The 12,898-nt window shown below is 46.3% G+C and overlaps 1 protein-coding gene across 1 annotated transcript in view; it reads left to right on the top strand.

The window, feature by feature from the left end:
• Positions 1 to 12,898, top strand: part of epb41l3a (erythrocyte membrane protein band 4.1-like 3a) — a gene marked incomplete at both ends in the record, with an annotated part of 83,219 nt that overhangs the window by 40,789 nt on the left and 29,532 nt on the right. Inside the window, 2 exons of the mRNA XM_083661138.1 lie at positions 455 to 490; positions 2,156 to 2,347. Coding sequence (XP_083517264.1) covers positions 455 to 490; positions 2,156 to 2,347 — 228 coding nt within the window. The remainder of the gene's footprint in view (positions 1 to 454; positions 491 to 2,155; positions 2,348 to 12,898) is intronic.

Below are 12,898 nucleotides of genomic sequence, written 5' to 3' on the forward strand. Positions count from 1 at the left end.
CGAGTTGACAATTCAGTCTGATATCAGGCTAGAAAGAGATTGATATCGAGAATCACTTTGCAACATGGAGAGAGCTTTTCAAAACATTGTAAATGGATGTCCTGAGCAACGTTACATTTGATTCCACAAGAATCATCGACAAACTTGGAAGGAGTTTTCTTCGGTGACTGTGGCTGAGCCGTCCTACAGCACGTGTTGCTGTACCACACTATTCTGCACCAACAGAGTGAGTCCTAAAACCCAGAAGTTAGCTGGCCTGGCTCCCTCCTCTGGAAGTCAATGGCATTTTTTAAACTGAGAGCTATGTGTTCAGCAAGATCATCTTCACAAACTGAGGACCACTTTTATGACTTTTTGAAGCATTTTCTGAAAATCAAGATTTTTTATGCTTCATACAGGAGAATATTTTCTATTTTTTACCTACCTACCTGTCTGTCTGTCTGTCTGTCTACAGTCTGATCAGGATGAAGAGTCAGATTTGAAGACACAGGTGAGTTTACTGCTTCAGTGTTTCCCATACAAAAGGATTTTGACCGCCACAAAAAGATGTTGACAATTATTTTATTTTTTATTTTTTATTTTTTTACAGTGCACCTTAACGCAACATGCAAGATACCCGGCTGAATAAGTGTCCAATAAATGTTCATGTCATTCTGGCCAATACTTCTGTTATAGCATTTCAGTCTGGAATATGGAATATCTTTCAATAATCTATGATTTAGCTGCTAAATTGTCAAATACCGCCATCTGCTCGCTACCCAGGCACTTATGCATGTACTTAACCTAACTAACTTAACCTAACTAACTATCCGGTGTGCACAACATTGTCAGCCTAAACTCCGGCTGACACCCCAAAAACCTACAATCCGCTACAGAAAAATGTATATTGTTTGTTTATTAACTGGCCCCTCGCCTTCTATCATTTCACGAAAGTGGCAAAGCAAGTTGAGTATCCCTGACCTATAGGGAGAAATTTAGTTTGTCATTGTAAACCCACAGCACAGTAATGATGACATGTTCTTCATAGATCTAGCCTTTTAATTTTGCTCTTAAAGTCCCTGGAAACCAAAATCCACAAAAACGTTCTAACTATGTTATTTAGGGTCTTATGTTAGTAATTTTGTGCCTCCGAAATTATTATACATTACTTTCAACCCAAAGCCTTAAAATCGCCACTTTTCTACAAGATTCTAAAAAGTACTTCCTCATTGAAGACAGCAGTGCGCGAGGTGCTAAAACGCAGGAGCTTATGACGTCATAAGCTCTATATAACCTTTGTACACGCGCGCAATCCGCACCCACCTATGGCAAGTCCGTTCTTTGCCCCCAGTGACAGCGCTCCCTCGCTGTCCGTCTCCTCTGTATGCAGTCTGCCAAGCGCTATGCTTGTGAGATTAGCAAGGTGTCGGGTTTCAGGCCATTCTCTCTCTCTCTCTCTCTCTCTCTCTCTCTCTCTCTCTAGAGAGAGAGAGAGAGACAGAGCCGCGGAGCAACGCGCGAACACACACACTCAGAGAATGGCCTGAAACCCGACACCTCTCTCTCTCTCTCTCTCTCTCTCTCTCTCTGAGAGAGAGAGAGACAGAGCCGCGGAGCAACGCGCGAACACACACACTCACACACACACACACACACACACACACACACACACACACGGTTCTCCGTTTCCCTCCCCCCTCTCTCTCGCGCTCTCCGAGAGACAGAAATTTCCCTGCTGTAGATGGGACACGCCCACACATTCCGCGGGAGAAAGTACACTCTAAAAAATAATGAAATCTCATGAGTTTTGCCATGGCTGTCAAACCTAAATTTATATACTTTGCGACGTTCATCATCGTTCAAATTTGGCTGGTGGCTTATTAACATAGGGTCCTGTGATGTGATTAACTCAAAATGCTAAATAATAAAGAAATATTTCTGGTTTCCAGGGACTTTAAGCTTTCTCAAAGTACACCAAATTCATGCATTTTACTTTCAAATGTTTAAAAAAAATCTCGCGGGGGGGCATGCCCTCGCACCCCCCGAGGGGGTCTGCGGTCCCCCACCACAAATACTCTAAATCCTGTGGGAAACACTGTGCTTATAATAATTCGTCATCATGAGAAATCAGAGAAGACTCAGAGTAAATGTCTGCCATGTCCTCTGTGCTCCTCAGGAGGCGCTGGAGAGTCCGGAGGAGCAGATGAAGCCTCAGAGCACCATCAGCGCTCTGAGACGCTCCTTCCTGGAGGGGGTGGGAGGGGGGGAGGGAGGACGAGGAGAAGTGGAGTGGGAGAAACGGCTGGCCTCCTCGCCGCTCCGCAGGATTGACGATTCCCCCATGATTGAACCACTGGAGCTTGACGAGGTGAGAGGAGGAGAGGAGAGACGAGGAGAGAAGGAGAGGAGAAGAGAGGAGAGGAGAGACGAGGAGAGAAGGAGAGGAGAGGAGAGGAGAGGAGAGGAGAGGAGAGGAGAGAAGGAGAGGAGAGGAGAAATGAGGAAAGAAGGAGAGGAGGGAGGGGAGAGGAGAGGAGAGATGAGGAGAGAAGGAGAGGAGGGAGGGGAGAGGAGAGGAGAAACGAGGAGAGAAGGGAGGGGAGAGGAGAGGAGAAACGAGGAGAGAAGGAGAGGAGGGAGGGGAGAGGAGAGGAGAGGAGAGATGAGGAAAGAAGGAGAGGAGGGAGGGGAGAGGAGAGGAGAAACGAGGAGAGAAGGGAGGGGAGGGAGGGGAGAGGAGAGGAGAAACGAGGAGAGAAGGAGAGGAGGGAGGGGAGAGGAGAGGAGAGGAGAGATGAGGAAAGAAGGAGAGGAGGGAGGGGAGAGGAGAGGAGAAATGAGGAGAGGAGAGGAGGGAGGGGAGAGGAGAGGAGAGGAGAGATGAGGAAAGAAGGAGAGGAGGGAGGGGAGAGGAGAGTTGAGGAAAGAAGGAGAGGAGGGAGGGGAGAGGAGAGGAGAGATGAGGAGAGAAGGAGAGGAGGGAGGGGAGAGGAGAGGAGAAATGAGGAGAGGAGAGGAGGGAGGGGAGAGGAGAGGAGGGAGAGGAGAGGAGAGGAGAGATGAGGAAAGAAGGAGAGGAGGGAGGGGAGAGGAGAGTTGAGGAAAGAAGGAGAGGAGGGAGGGGAGAGGAGAGGAGAGATGAGGAGAGAAGGAGAGGAGGGAGGGGAGAGGAGAGGAGAGGAGAGATGAGGAAAGAAGGAGAGGAGGGAGGGGAGAGGAGAGGAGAAATGAGGAGAGGAGAGGAGGGAGGGGAGAGGAGAGGAGGGAGGGGAGAGGAGAGGAGAGGAGAGGAGAGATGAGGAAAGAAGGAGAGGAGGGAGGGGAGAGGAGAGTTGAGGAAAGAAGGAGAGGAGGGAGGGGAGAGGAGAGGAGAAATGAGGAGAGGAGAGGAGGGAGAGGAGAGGAGGGAGGGGAGAGGAGAGGAGAGATGAGGAAAGAAGGAGAGGAGGGAGGGGAGAGGAGAGTTGAGGAAAGAAGGAGAGGAGGGAGGGGAGAGGAGAGGAGAGATGAGGAGAGAAGGAGAGGAGGCAGGGGAGAGGAGAGGAGAGAGGAGAGGAGAGACGTTTGGTTTTCAAAATCCCTTTATTATCCCATTGCAAAACTTAAAGTAACACAACTTTATCCACTATACATATAAAATGTTTTCTCAGAAGTTCATAACCAAATCCCCCCCCCCCCCCCCAGTCTATTTTACTGAGCCAGCACATTGTAAGAGAATCCAGTGCACTGACACTATAGTCTAGCAGAAAGGGCCCTCAGATTTTGAGATACCCCTACCCGAGGTAGAACAAAACACAATAATGATTTTTCTTATCTTTAGGGTCTCCCATTAATGAAATTGATTGTTGTACAATTTTATTTTGGGGGGTTTTGTTGTTGTTGTTGTTGTTGTTGTTGTTGTTCTTTAGAACTACCCCAATCCTGGAAAAAGAGACAGTTTAGGCCAGTCCGAATAGGGGAAAGGTGACAAAAAAGCCCATAACTTGAGAATGCTCACTCTTTTCCTCATCAGATTTGTTGAGGTATGTGGTTGTTACAATGTAACAACATGGTGGTACATGTGGTACATGTGGTTGTTACATGTGGTTGTTACATGTGGTTGTTACATGTGGTTGTGAAGGCTCGACCTTAACTTTGAAAAGTGGTTGCCTGCCGGGGTGGCAACCTGGCAGGAGCTTTTGGTTGCCGAAATAAAAATATGGTTGCTATTTTTAGTCGCTGTGGTTAACAAAAGTTTATGAAATGGCGAACTAAAGTTCAGCAAGATAATCTTCACAAATGAGAACCACTTTTATGACTTTTTTTGTGATTTTTTTTATCAGAAAACACTGAAACACACTTAAAGTCATAAAAGTAGTAATAGTGGTCCTCGTTTTGTGAAGATTATCTTTCTGAACACAAAGTTTGCTGTTTCATCAACGTTTCTTAACCACAGACCTTATTTCAGGCATTTAACCAAAATCCCCATACAAAAACCCCATTGACTTTGAGACGAGGGAACCCGAAGTGCACTGACTTCTGGGTCAGCCTACAAAAATCCGTCATCCCTGTGGTACTCCATTGTGTTGTGTTCTATCTGCTGTTTGTCCTCTCTGGGTGTGTTTGATGTGCGTTATCTGTGCGCTCCAGGAGGGCGAGGTCTTAGCGAACAGAGCCCCTCCTCAGCCAACCCGTCCACAGCTCGGCCAATCGCACGGCGGCAGCCCTGGCCACCGCCAGCCAATCAGAGAGAAGAGCTACACGCTAGGCCGGACGTACGACACAGCCTCCGGCAGGGTCGTCACCATGACGACCAGGAACAGGGACTCTGACGTTACCACGACGACGACGACAAGCATCGAGAAGGGCAGAAGGGTCAAGGTCGTCGTCCCCTTGTCCCTGGGAGATGATGTCAGAGGTGATGATGTCATCACAGCAGGACCTTTGATTACCATCCGTGAGGTGAAGACGCCCACCTCCCCCCCGGCCACGCCCACCTCGCCCCCAGCTACTAACACCACCTCCAGTACCAGTGTTGGGCAAGTTACTCAAGAAATGTAATTAGTTACTTATTACTACTTTAAAAAGTAATACAATTACTTTACTTATTACTTGGTATCGAGATTAATCAGTTACATTACTCATTACTTTACTATTACTTTTGCTACCCCCCCTTCCGTAAAGTGACGTACAACCTGTTTAGCCAGCTCCTTTTACAACTGAATCCACTTTATTGGAACAATAATTAAACTTACAGGACTCAACAATCAGTGAAACGGCATAAGTTTTATTTATTTGCCTACCTAGAACAATAAACTAATCATGTTCTGGCAACACAGTAGTCTCACATAGCCAGACCTATGTTTGTTTTAGCGCTGTGCCAGGACTGGCGAAAGTCATGCAGTAACTTGAAGTTACTTGGAATAGTAACTCTAATATAATTACTGTTTTGGAAATTGTAATACCCTTACATTACTAGTTACTGGGAAAGTAATAAAATTACAGTAATGCCTTACTTTACTTTACTGCCCAACACTGTCCAGTACCAACACTGCCTTCACCACGACCACTGCGTCCACTGCCAACAGCACCCCCTACTGGAGGAAAGGGGCGGAGCTGAAGCTTATCCCTATTCCAGTGACCAACCAATATGACATCAGAGGTGATGTCATCAGCGGGCAGCTGGAGGAAGAGACAGGAAGAGGCGGGGCCAGGTCTCTGGACCTCCCAGGGGGCGGAGCCTCCACAATGTCACCTCTGACCCCCGTCACCCCCTTCACCCCCCTCTCCCCCCTCTCCCCACGCTCACCCCTCCTCCCTCCTAAACCCCCATTGGACGAGATGTACCTGAGCCCCGCCCCTCCACCAGGTCACCTGACCGCCAAGACGCCACCTTCCGTGGCCGGAGTGGTAGGCTGATTTGGTTGATTGATAGTCAGCATGGAAATCTTGCAGCAACACATCAGCAGCGGTAACCCAGCCACACCGCTAACCCAGCAGCACCGCTAACCCAGCAGCACCGCTCCGTGCCACACTGCACGGCGACTGTTTCAGCCCCTGAAACAGGAAGTGTTTCCTGAGCTGGTTCCTGTCTCTGAGCTGGCTTCACCTGGTTTCTTTCCTCTGTTTCAAACCAAACACTTCAGCTCCAACCTGCAGCTTCTTAGTACTGTAAACTAGCAACCTCTCATTACTGTAACCTAGCAACCTCTCATTACTGCAACCTAGCAACCTCTCATTACTGTATCCTAGAAACTTCTCATTACTGCAACCTAGCAACCTCTCATTACTGTAACTTAGCAAACCCTCATATTTGTAACCTAGCAACCTCTCATTACTGTAACCTAGCAACCTCTCATTACTGTAACCTAGCAACCTCTCATTACTGTAACCTAGCAACCTCTCATTACTGTAATATAGCAACCTCTCATTACTGTAACCTAGCAACCTCTCATTACTGTATCCTAGGAACCTCTCATTATTGTAACCTAGCAAACCCTCATTACTGTAATATAGCAACTTCTCATTACTGTATCCTAGCAAACCCTCATTACCTTGTTATGAGCAGTTTCATGGAGGAACTATTTCTTTTGACCGAACTACACCCGCTAGCTGCTAGCTAGTTCCTACATGAGACTGCAAAAGAAAATAGTTCCTACATGAACTGCTCACAACAAAGTCTGTGCATTATCTTGAGTAACCGGGTCATGATTTCTGGAAAGAGACAATGCTATTGAGTTTTTCCAATTTTTTGGTGCTTCGAGCACCACAAGCCGAGTGCCATCCAGTTCCATTGTATTCAAGAGAAGGCAGACATCTCTGCGGCCGATATCTCCAAAAACTCAGGCAACTATCTAACTATCTAGGCAACTAACTATTTTGAATTTTAGGGTGAGCTGTCCCTTTAAAGTCATCTTGGTGATCCTAGTTGAAAGTTCATCTCCAGGCCAGCAGGGGGCAGTGAGCAGCTGCAGTGTTTGGTTTAAACCTCACTCTCCCCTCAGCTTTTTCTTTCACTTCCACAGAGGACCCATTTTGATTTCTTCCAGTCTGCTCCTCTGGGGATCAAAATGGCGGTGGGAGTGAAAGTAGGTTTTTGTGTTCACACTGTTATTGATGTACCTTCCTTGGTTACAGTTTGGTGTTTTCAGTTTGTGATTTGCTGCTGGTTAATAATTCCAAGGGTGGGGCTTGAGCAGGGGCAGTGCCAAAGTGCTCTTCCGGGTTCGCCATGGTGCCTAGGAGTCAAAGTCCCCATTGATGTTTCATAAAATCCTTACAAAAGGAGTTCTAAGAGATCAGAGAACATTTCACTCTTTTGGTCTGAGTGAAATGTTATCTGGTCTCTCATGATTCTGAATATGTTCTCTGATCTCTCATGATTCTGTTCTCTGATCTCTCATGATTCTGTTCTCTGGTCTCTCATGATTCTGAATATGTTCTCTGATCTCTCATGATTCTGTTCTCTGATCTCTCATGATTCTGTTCTCTGGTCTCTCATGATTCTGAATATGTTCTCTGATCTCTCATGATTCTGTTCTCTGGTCTCTCATGATTCTGTTCTCTGGCCTCTCATGATTCTGAATATGTTCTCTGATCTCTCATGATTCTGTTCTCTGATCTCTCATGATTCTGTTCTCTGGTCTCTCATGATTCTGAATATGTTCTCTGGTCTCTCATGATTCTGAATATGTTCTCTGATCTCTCATGATTCTGTTCTCTGGTCTCTCATGATTCTGAATATCGCTGAATCGCTTGGTTCGTCCAAGTAGAACTTTCATATAAGGATTTTATGAAACGTCAATGGAAAGATGAATGGGGAATTCACTCCCTTAAACCCCTGACACATAGACCTGATAACCGGGCATTGGCCATGTCTGGGCCATCAGTGAGGATCTGTGCTCCTAGTATTTGCAGTGTGTCCTGCAGCAGCGGTGGCTCTCGTTGGCCTTGTTGGCGGCTTTTTTGGATGATTCTACATGTTGAATCGGCATTGGGTCATTGGTGAGTGAAATCACTGATTGGCTGGTCAGCTGGTAGAGAAATCACTCTGATTGGCTGGTCAGCTAGTAGAGAAATCACTCTGATTGGCTGGTCAGCTAGTAGAGAAATCACTCTGATTGGCTGGTCAGCTAGTAGAGAAATCACTCTGATTGGCTGGTCAGCTGGTAGCAAAGCAGTGCAGGAGAAGAGAGGGCACACGAAACTAGGGATGGCTAATTGGCTATCGAGCACCGGTTCCTGATTGGTCGGTACCAGGAGTATTATTAAAGGATGGGTTTTCCGTGGGGAATATGAATATATATTAAATCTCACGCCCCTAAGGTTTTCGAATCCGTTGAAATTTTTGAAATTGGATATTCACTGCCATGCCTATCAAGCATCTATCACATTATTTCCATGTCGCTCTGACGCAAAACGCGTCAGAGCGACACCCCCCGCCTTGCGGAAGTCGTGCACCTATGAACTACAACTGTTGTTGGCCATGGTCCCGCCTCTAGAGGTCCTCCACGCCCCTTCAGAGGCCTTGACAAAAACAAAAAGGCAGCCATCTTTTTCAACCGCCTAGCCTGCTGTAGCTAATATTAGCTTCCCATAGTTCCTTGCAAAGAGACCATATCTCGGGAACGGAAGCACTAATAGACACGGGACTGGCGGCATTGGAAAGATCGTCAAATTTTACATCTAGTAGTAGGTGGGTTGAAGTAACGAAATCAACGCTGAGCAATGTACCTGTTTTTACACATTTTTACAGAAAATAGTTACAACATCAGATGCGCGTAACTCCTACGGAAATGCCTTAAAATGCATGATTTTTTTTTTATGAAGACATCTCCCGACATATATACTACCGTTTACATTTGGTGCAATTTGGAGGCAATTTTATTTTCGATTTATTTCTTCTTCTTTGTATCTTTTATTGTCGAAGCCTTCTTCTTCTTCTTCTTTGAGTTTTATGGCGGTTGGCAAACATATATGTGCATTACCGCCACCTACTGGAGTTTGATATCAGCCAAATGCCTGAGGGGTGGGCATGAAAACGAAGGCCACGCGAGCCCAGTGCATTGTGGGAAATGTAGTATTTCGAGTCCCCGCACCCGCACCTCCCCCCCACCCCCCCACACACACACACAGAGTGGATTTCGGTTGATATCTCTGTGAGTAAACCACCAATTTCAAAAATTTCAACGGATTCGAAAACCTTAGGGGCGTGAGATTTAATATATATTCATATTCCCCACGGAAAACCCATCCTTTAACGTCCTGGACGTTCGGTGCTGCTATCTGTATTTTATTTTTTATTTAAATGTTTTTTTTTTTACCATCCCTAATGGTGACGAAGCGGCACCAGGCGTTTGATATTGCGTGTTTACACTCCTGTCGTGTCGCTACGCTTGCGGCAGGTTTAAAAGATTTAAAAGATCAGTAGTTTATTTGGAAGAAAACTCGTTTTATGATACAGTAGGAGGCATTGCATTGTTGAATCACACACAACAACAGAGTCTGATAAAGCGAGCGACTGCCCTGTGATGATTCACAGAGAAATCTCCGCCTCGCGTTGCACAAACATCACGGTACTTTGCTGAATGACATATTTTCTGACAGTCACAGAATATTATGTAGACTTCACTTTGCCAACTCTGAATACAGAACAACGAACAGCGACGGTGTTCAATTTACCTGTAATGTTACGTTAGCTTGCAGCTAACGCTACATCCATATTGAGTGCATAGTACCATACTACTTTTTTTGCATATTTCTACCACATACTAGGTTTAATGTCATGTCTTTATTTTTTTGCACCAAATTATGGAGATTACCCATCCCTACACGAAACGCTCTGCTCATTTTCCAACTTCATCTCATCTGATCATTCGGTCTGTCTGTCTGTCTGTTCATCTCATCTGAGCATTCCAAAACACGGATATTTTCACAATGACGTGCGTTCAGGAAAGCCCCTTGAGCCTGTCTCTGCATGATATCAACCATTTAGTGCCGTTTCTCCTTATTGTTCACCATCGCATCTTCCTTTCTTCTGCCACAACCAAAATACCAGACAACGGTTCACAACACCAGGTCCATTTGCAACATAGTCTTAATTAGAAGTAGCTATATTACGAAACCGTTTAAGTGGTGAGCAAAATCATAGGCAAACGCTGCTTTGTTTCATGTATCTGGTTTGTACATCCACAGTCCTACAGTAGGTCTCATGCAGGCATGCTAGTTGACCGTCGGCTGTAGTCTTTGCGGTGTGTTCAAGTGCAACTTTTTGGCTCCGACACGGGAGACGTGAGGCGACACGGGAGACGTGAGGTGACACGGGAGACGTGAGGCCTTCGTTGCTGCTCGTTTTTTGAAGTTGCATTGATGTGTTCTGGCCTTTAGGGCCCATGGGCAATCTTGCGATGGAGAGACTTTGGCACTCTATACCAGGGATACTCAACTTGCTTTGCCCGGGGGCCACTTTCGTGAAATGATAGAAGGCCAGGGGCCAGTTAATAAACAATCAATATACATTTTTCTGTAGTGGATTGTAGGTGTCAGACGGAGTTTAGTCTGACAATGTTGTGCACACCGGATAGCCTAGTTACTTAGGTTAAGTACATACATAAGTGCCTGGGTAGCGAGCAGACGGCGGTATTTGACAATTTAGCAGCTAAATCATAGATTATTGAAAGATATTCCATATTCCAGACTGAAATGCTATAACAGAAGTGTGAGTATTGGCCAGAATTACATTAACATTTGAAAACTTATTCAGTGGGTATCTTGCATGTTGCGTTCAGGTGCACTGTAAAAAAAAACATAATAATAATATTTTTTATTTTTTTTTGCAATTCCATCGCGGGCCACACAGGGGGCCCGCGGGCCGCCAGTTGAGTATCACTGCTCTATACTGTTAGTCACTATAGGGGTGGGGCTTATTTCTGTTTTACTGCTACTCACTTCCGTTTGACTCTTCTTTTGATTTGTTATTGATGTCGAGATCTGTGGCTGAACAATGCTGAGGGATTGTTTTCATTTTATTCAGATGATTTGCTTAAACAATGGGAAGGACATGTTAATGTGACTGGCTTACTACTCGACTAGCAAACTAGGCTTCTGGGATAGTGACCCACTAGTTGACCAGCATGCAAGTCCGCTAGCTCACTCCCCTACTAACCCATGAGCCAGAGTCAGAATCTCTTCAATATGCAGCTTTTCTACTTGAGACAAGAAGCGTGTTGTTAGTCCCACCCTCCTCTCCCTCAGCTGGCTGCAGCTCCTGTCACTTAGCTTGATGAGCCATTTGACCTTTGTGGGATAAGCTAGCAGCGCTAGCTAAACTGGCCGGCACAGAAGCTTCTTGCGGAACACGAAATCTGCGTCCGTTGTCAGAGCTGTTGCCTTCCTCATGTGGCGTCGGCGTAGAAAAGCAACACTGATGTTCGCTGTGGTTTTCACATTCAGATTCACTTGTAGTGCCACAGTAGGTAATCAGATTACATACGAGGAATGTGACTTAAGCCGTTTTCCCACATGCGTACCGGAAAATTACCTGTAAGTCAATATCGGACATTTCCCTTCGCACCTCTCCTCTCGCATGTCGGAATCTAGCAGCGAAATTGCCTGTATGTGGGGGGGGGGGGGGGGGGGGCGGCACTGCAGAGCGAGTGGGGGAGTGACGTGTCGGCAAAACTCTGAATGGTGAAATAAGTTTGCTTGTTTATCCGTTCACCTGCGTCGCGTTGAAGCACTTTTTACAGACTGGCTTCATTTGATGTGTCCGGGCTTGCCTTCGCTGTCGGCAACGTAAGCAAAATACTTCCACTTTCGCTTCATGCATTTGCCCTGTCGGGCTGTGACTGAAGGAGGAGGACGGACTGTGGCCAGAGAGCGAGCAGAGAGGAGAGGGGAAAATCAGCACAGCACACCCACACATGAAGCTGACATAGGCTACTGCTCTTATTATCACAAGATCATTTCGCCAGTTTGCTTTAATGTGCGCGAATGATTAGATTATGCCCGCTGGAACATTAAGCAACGTGTGTACACCTCGCCCATGAGAGTGTCGCGGAAAATGACTGCACCCGTTTCTCACTAGTATCCGCTAAAGCGCATACCGCTCTTCTGACAGGCTGGAAAGTGGTGAAATCTCCGCGACGACGGGGTCGCGCTTATACCGGCACGGCGCCTTTCTCACATGCAGGCATTAGACCACGTACCGGTCATTTTGCGGTACAAAGCGCATGTGGGAAAAGGGCTTTAGTGTAAGTATGCAGCGTAGCGCTCACATCAGTAGTCAGAAGACCAAAAACAATGCAGAAAGACAATCACAAAAGGTCAAAGGTGCCGTTTTGAACATTAGCTCCCCTGTTCTGCGGCCGCTAGCCTCAGCGTGGTAGCCACAAGCTGCTCACTGCTGGCCACGCCCACAGGAAATGGTTTAGGCCATAGCCACACTGACCCATTGTGTCTGTCCCCCTCCGTTCATTTCAATTCATTTTCAATGAAAGCTGTATGTTGTCCGGGCAACGCTGATGATGCCTCCGTCAAATGTCTGTCCGTTTTGACGGTTAAACTTTTTCTGGACATACTGATTCGTCACAGCAAAATATACAAAAAAAAAAAAAAAATCTATGGGGGAATCCCCTCTCCCTCCAGTTTGCAAAATTAATTTCTGCTAAACCTGCATCGCTTCTCTTGGTGGCTGTTGGTTTGAAGGTAAAGCTAACAGAGCTGAAGAATGCTATCATTAGCTAACATGGTTGCTGCACTATTTGATCTGGATCCTCTGAACTGGTCTCCATCAGATCCAAACAGCAGCTGAGTTTCCTCTATCTTCACCGTCACTGTGATGGAAGTCCAATATGTCCGCTGTGTGACCAAAGTGACTGGACAGAAACAGTGATTCTAGCAACAAAAGACTGCTTTCTGTTTTGGCTATTGACTGGTTGAC

This window comes from Poromitra crassiceps (genome assembly GCF_964638095.1).
Source record: "Poromitra crassiceps genome assembly, chromosome: 2".
In the NCBI taxonomy this organism is placed as follows: domain Eukaryota; kingdom Metazoa; phylum Chordata; class Actinopteri; order Beryciformes; family Melamphaidae; genus Poromitra; species Poromitra crassiceps.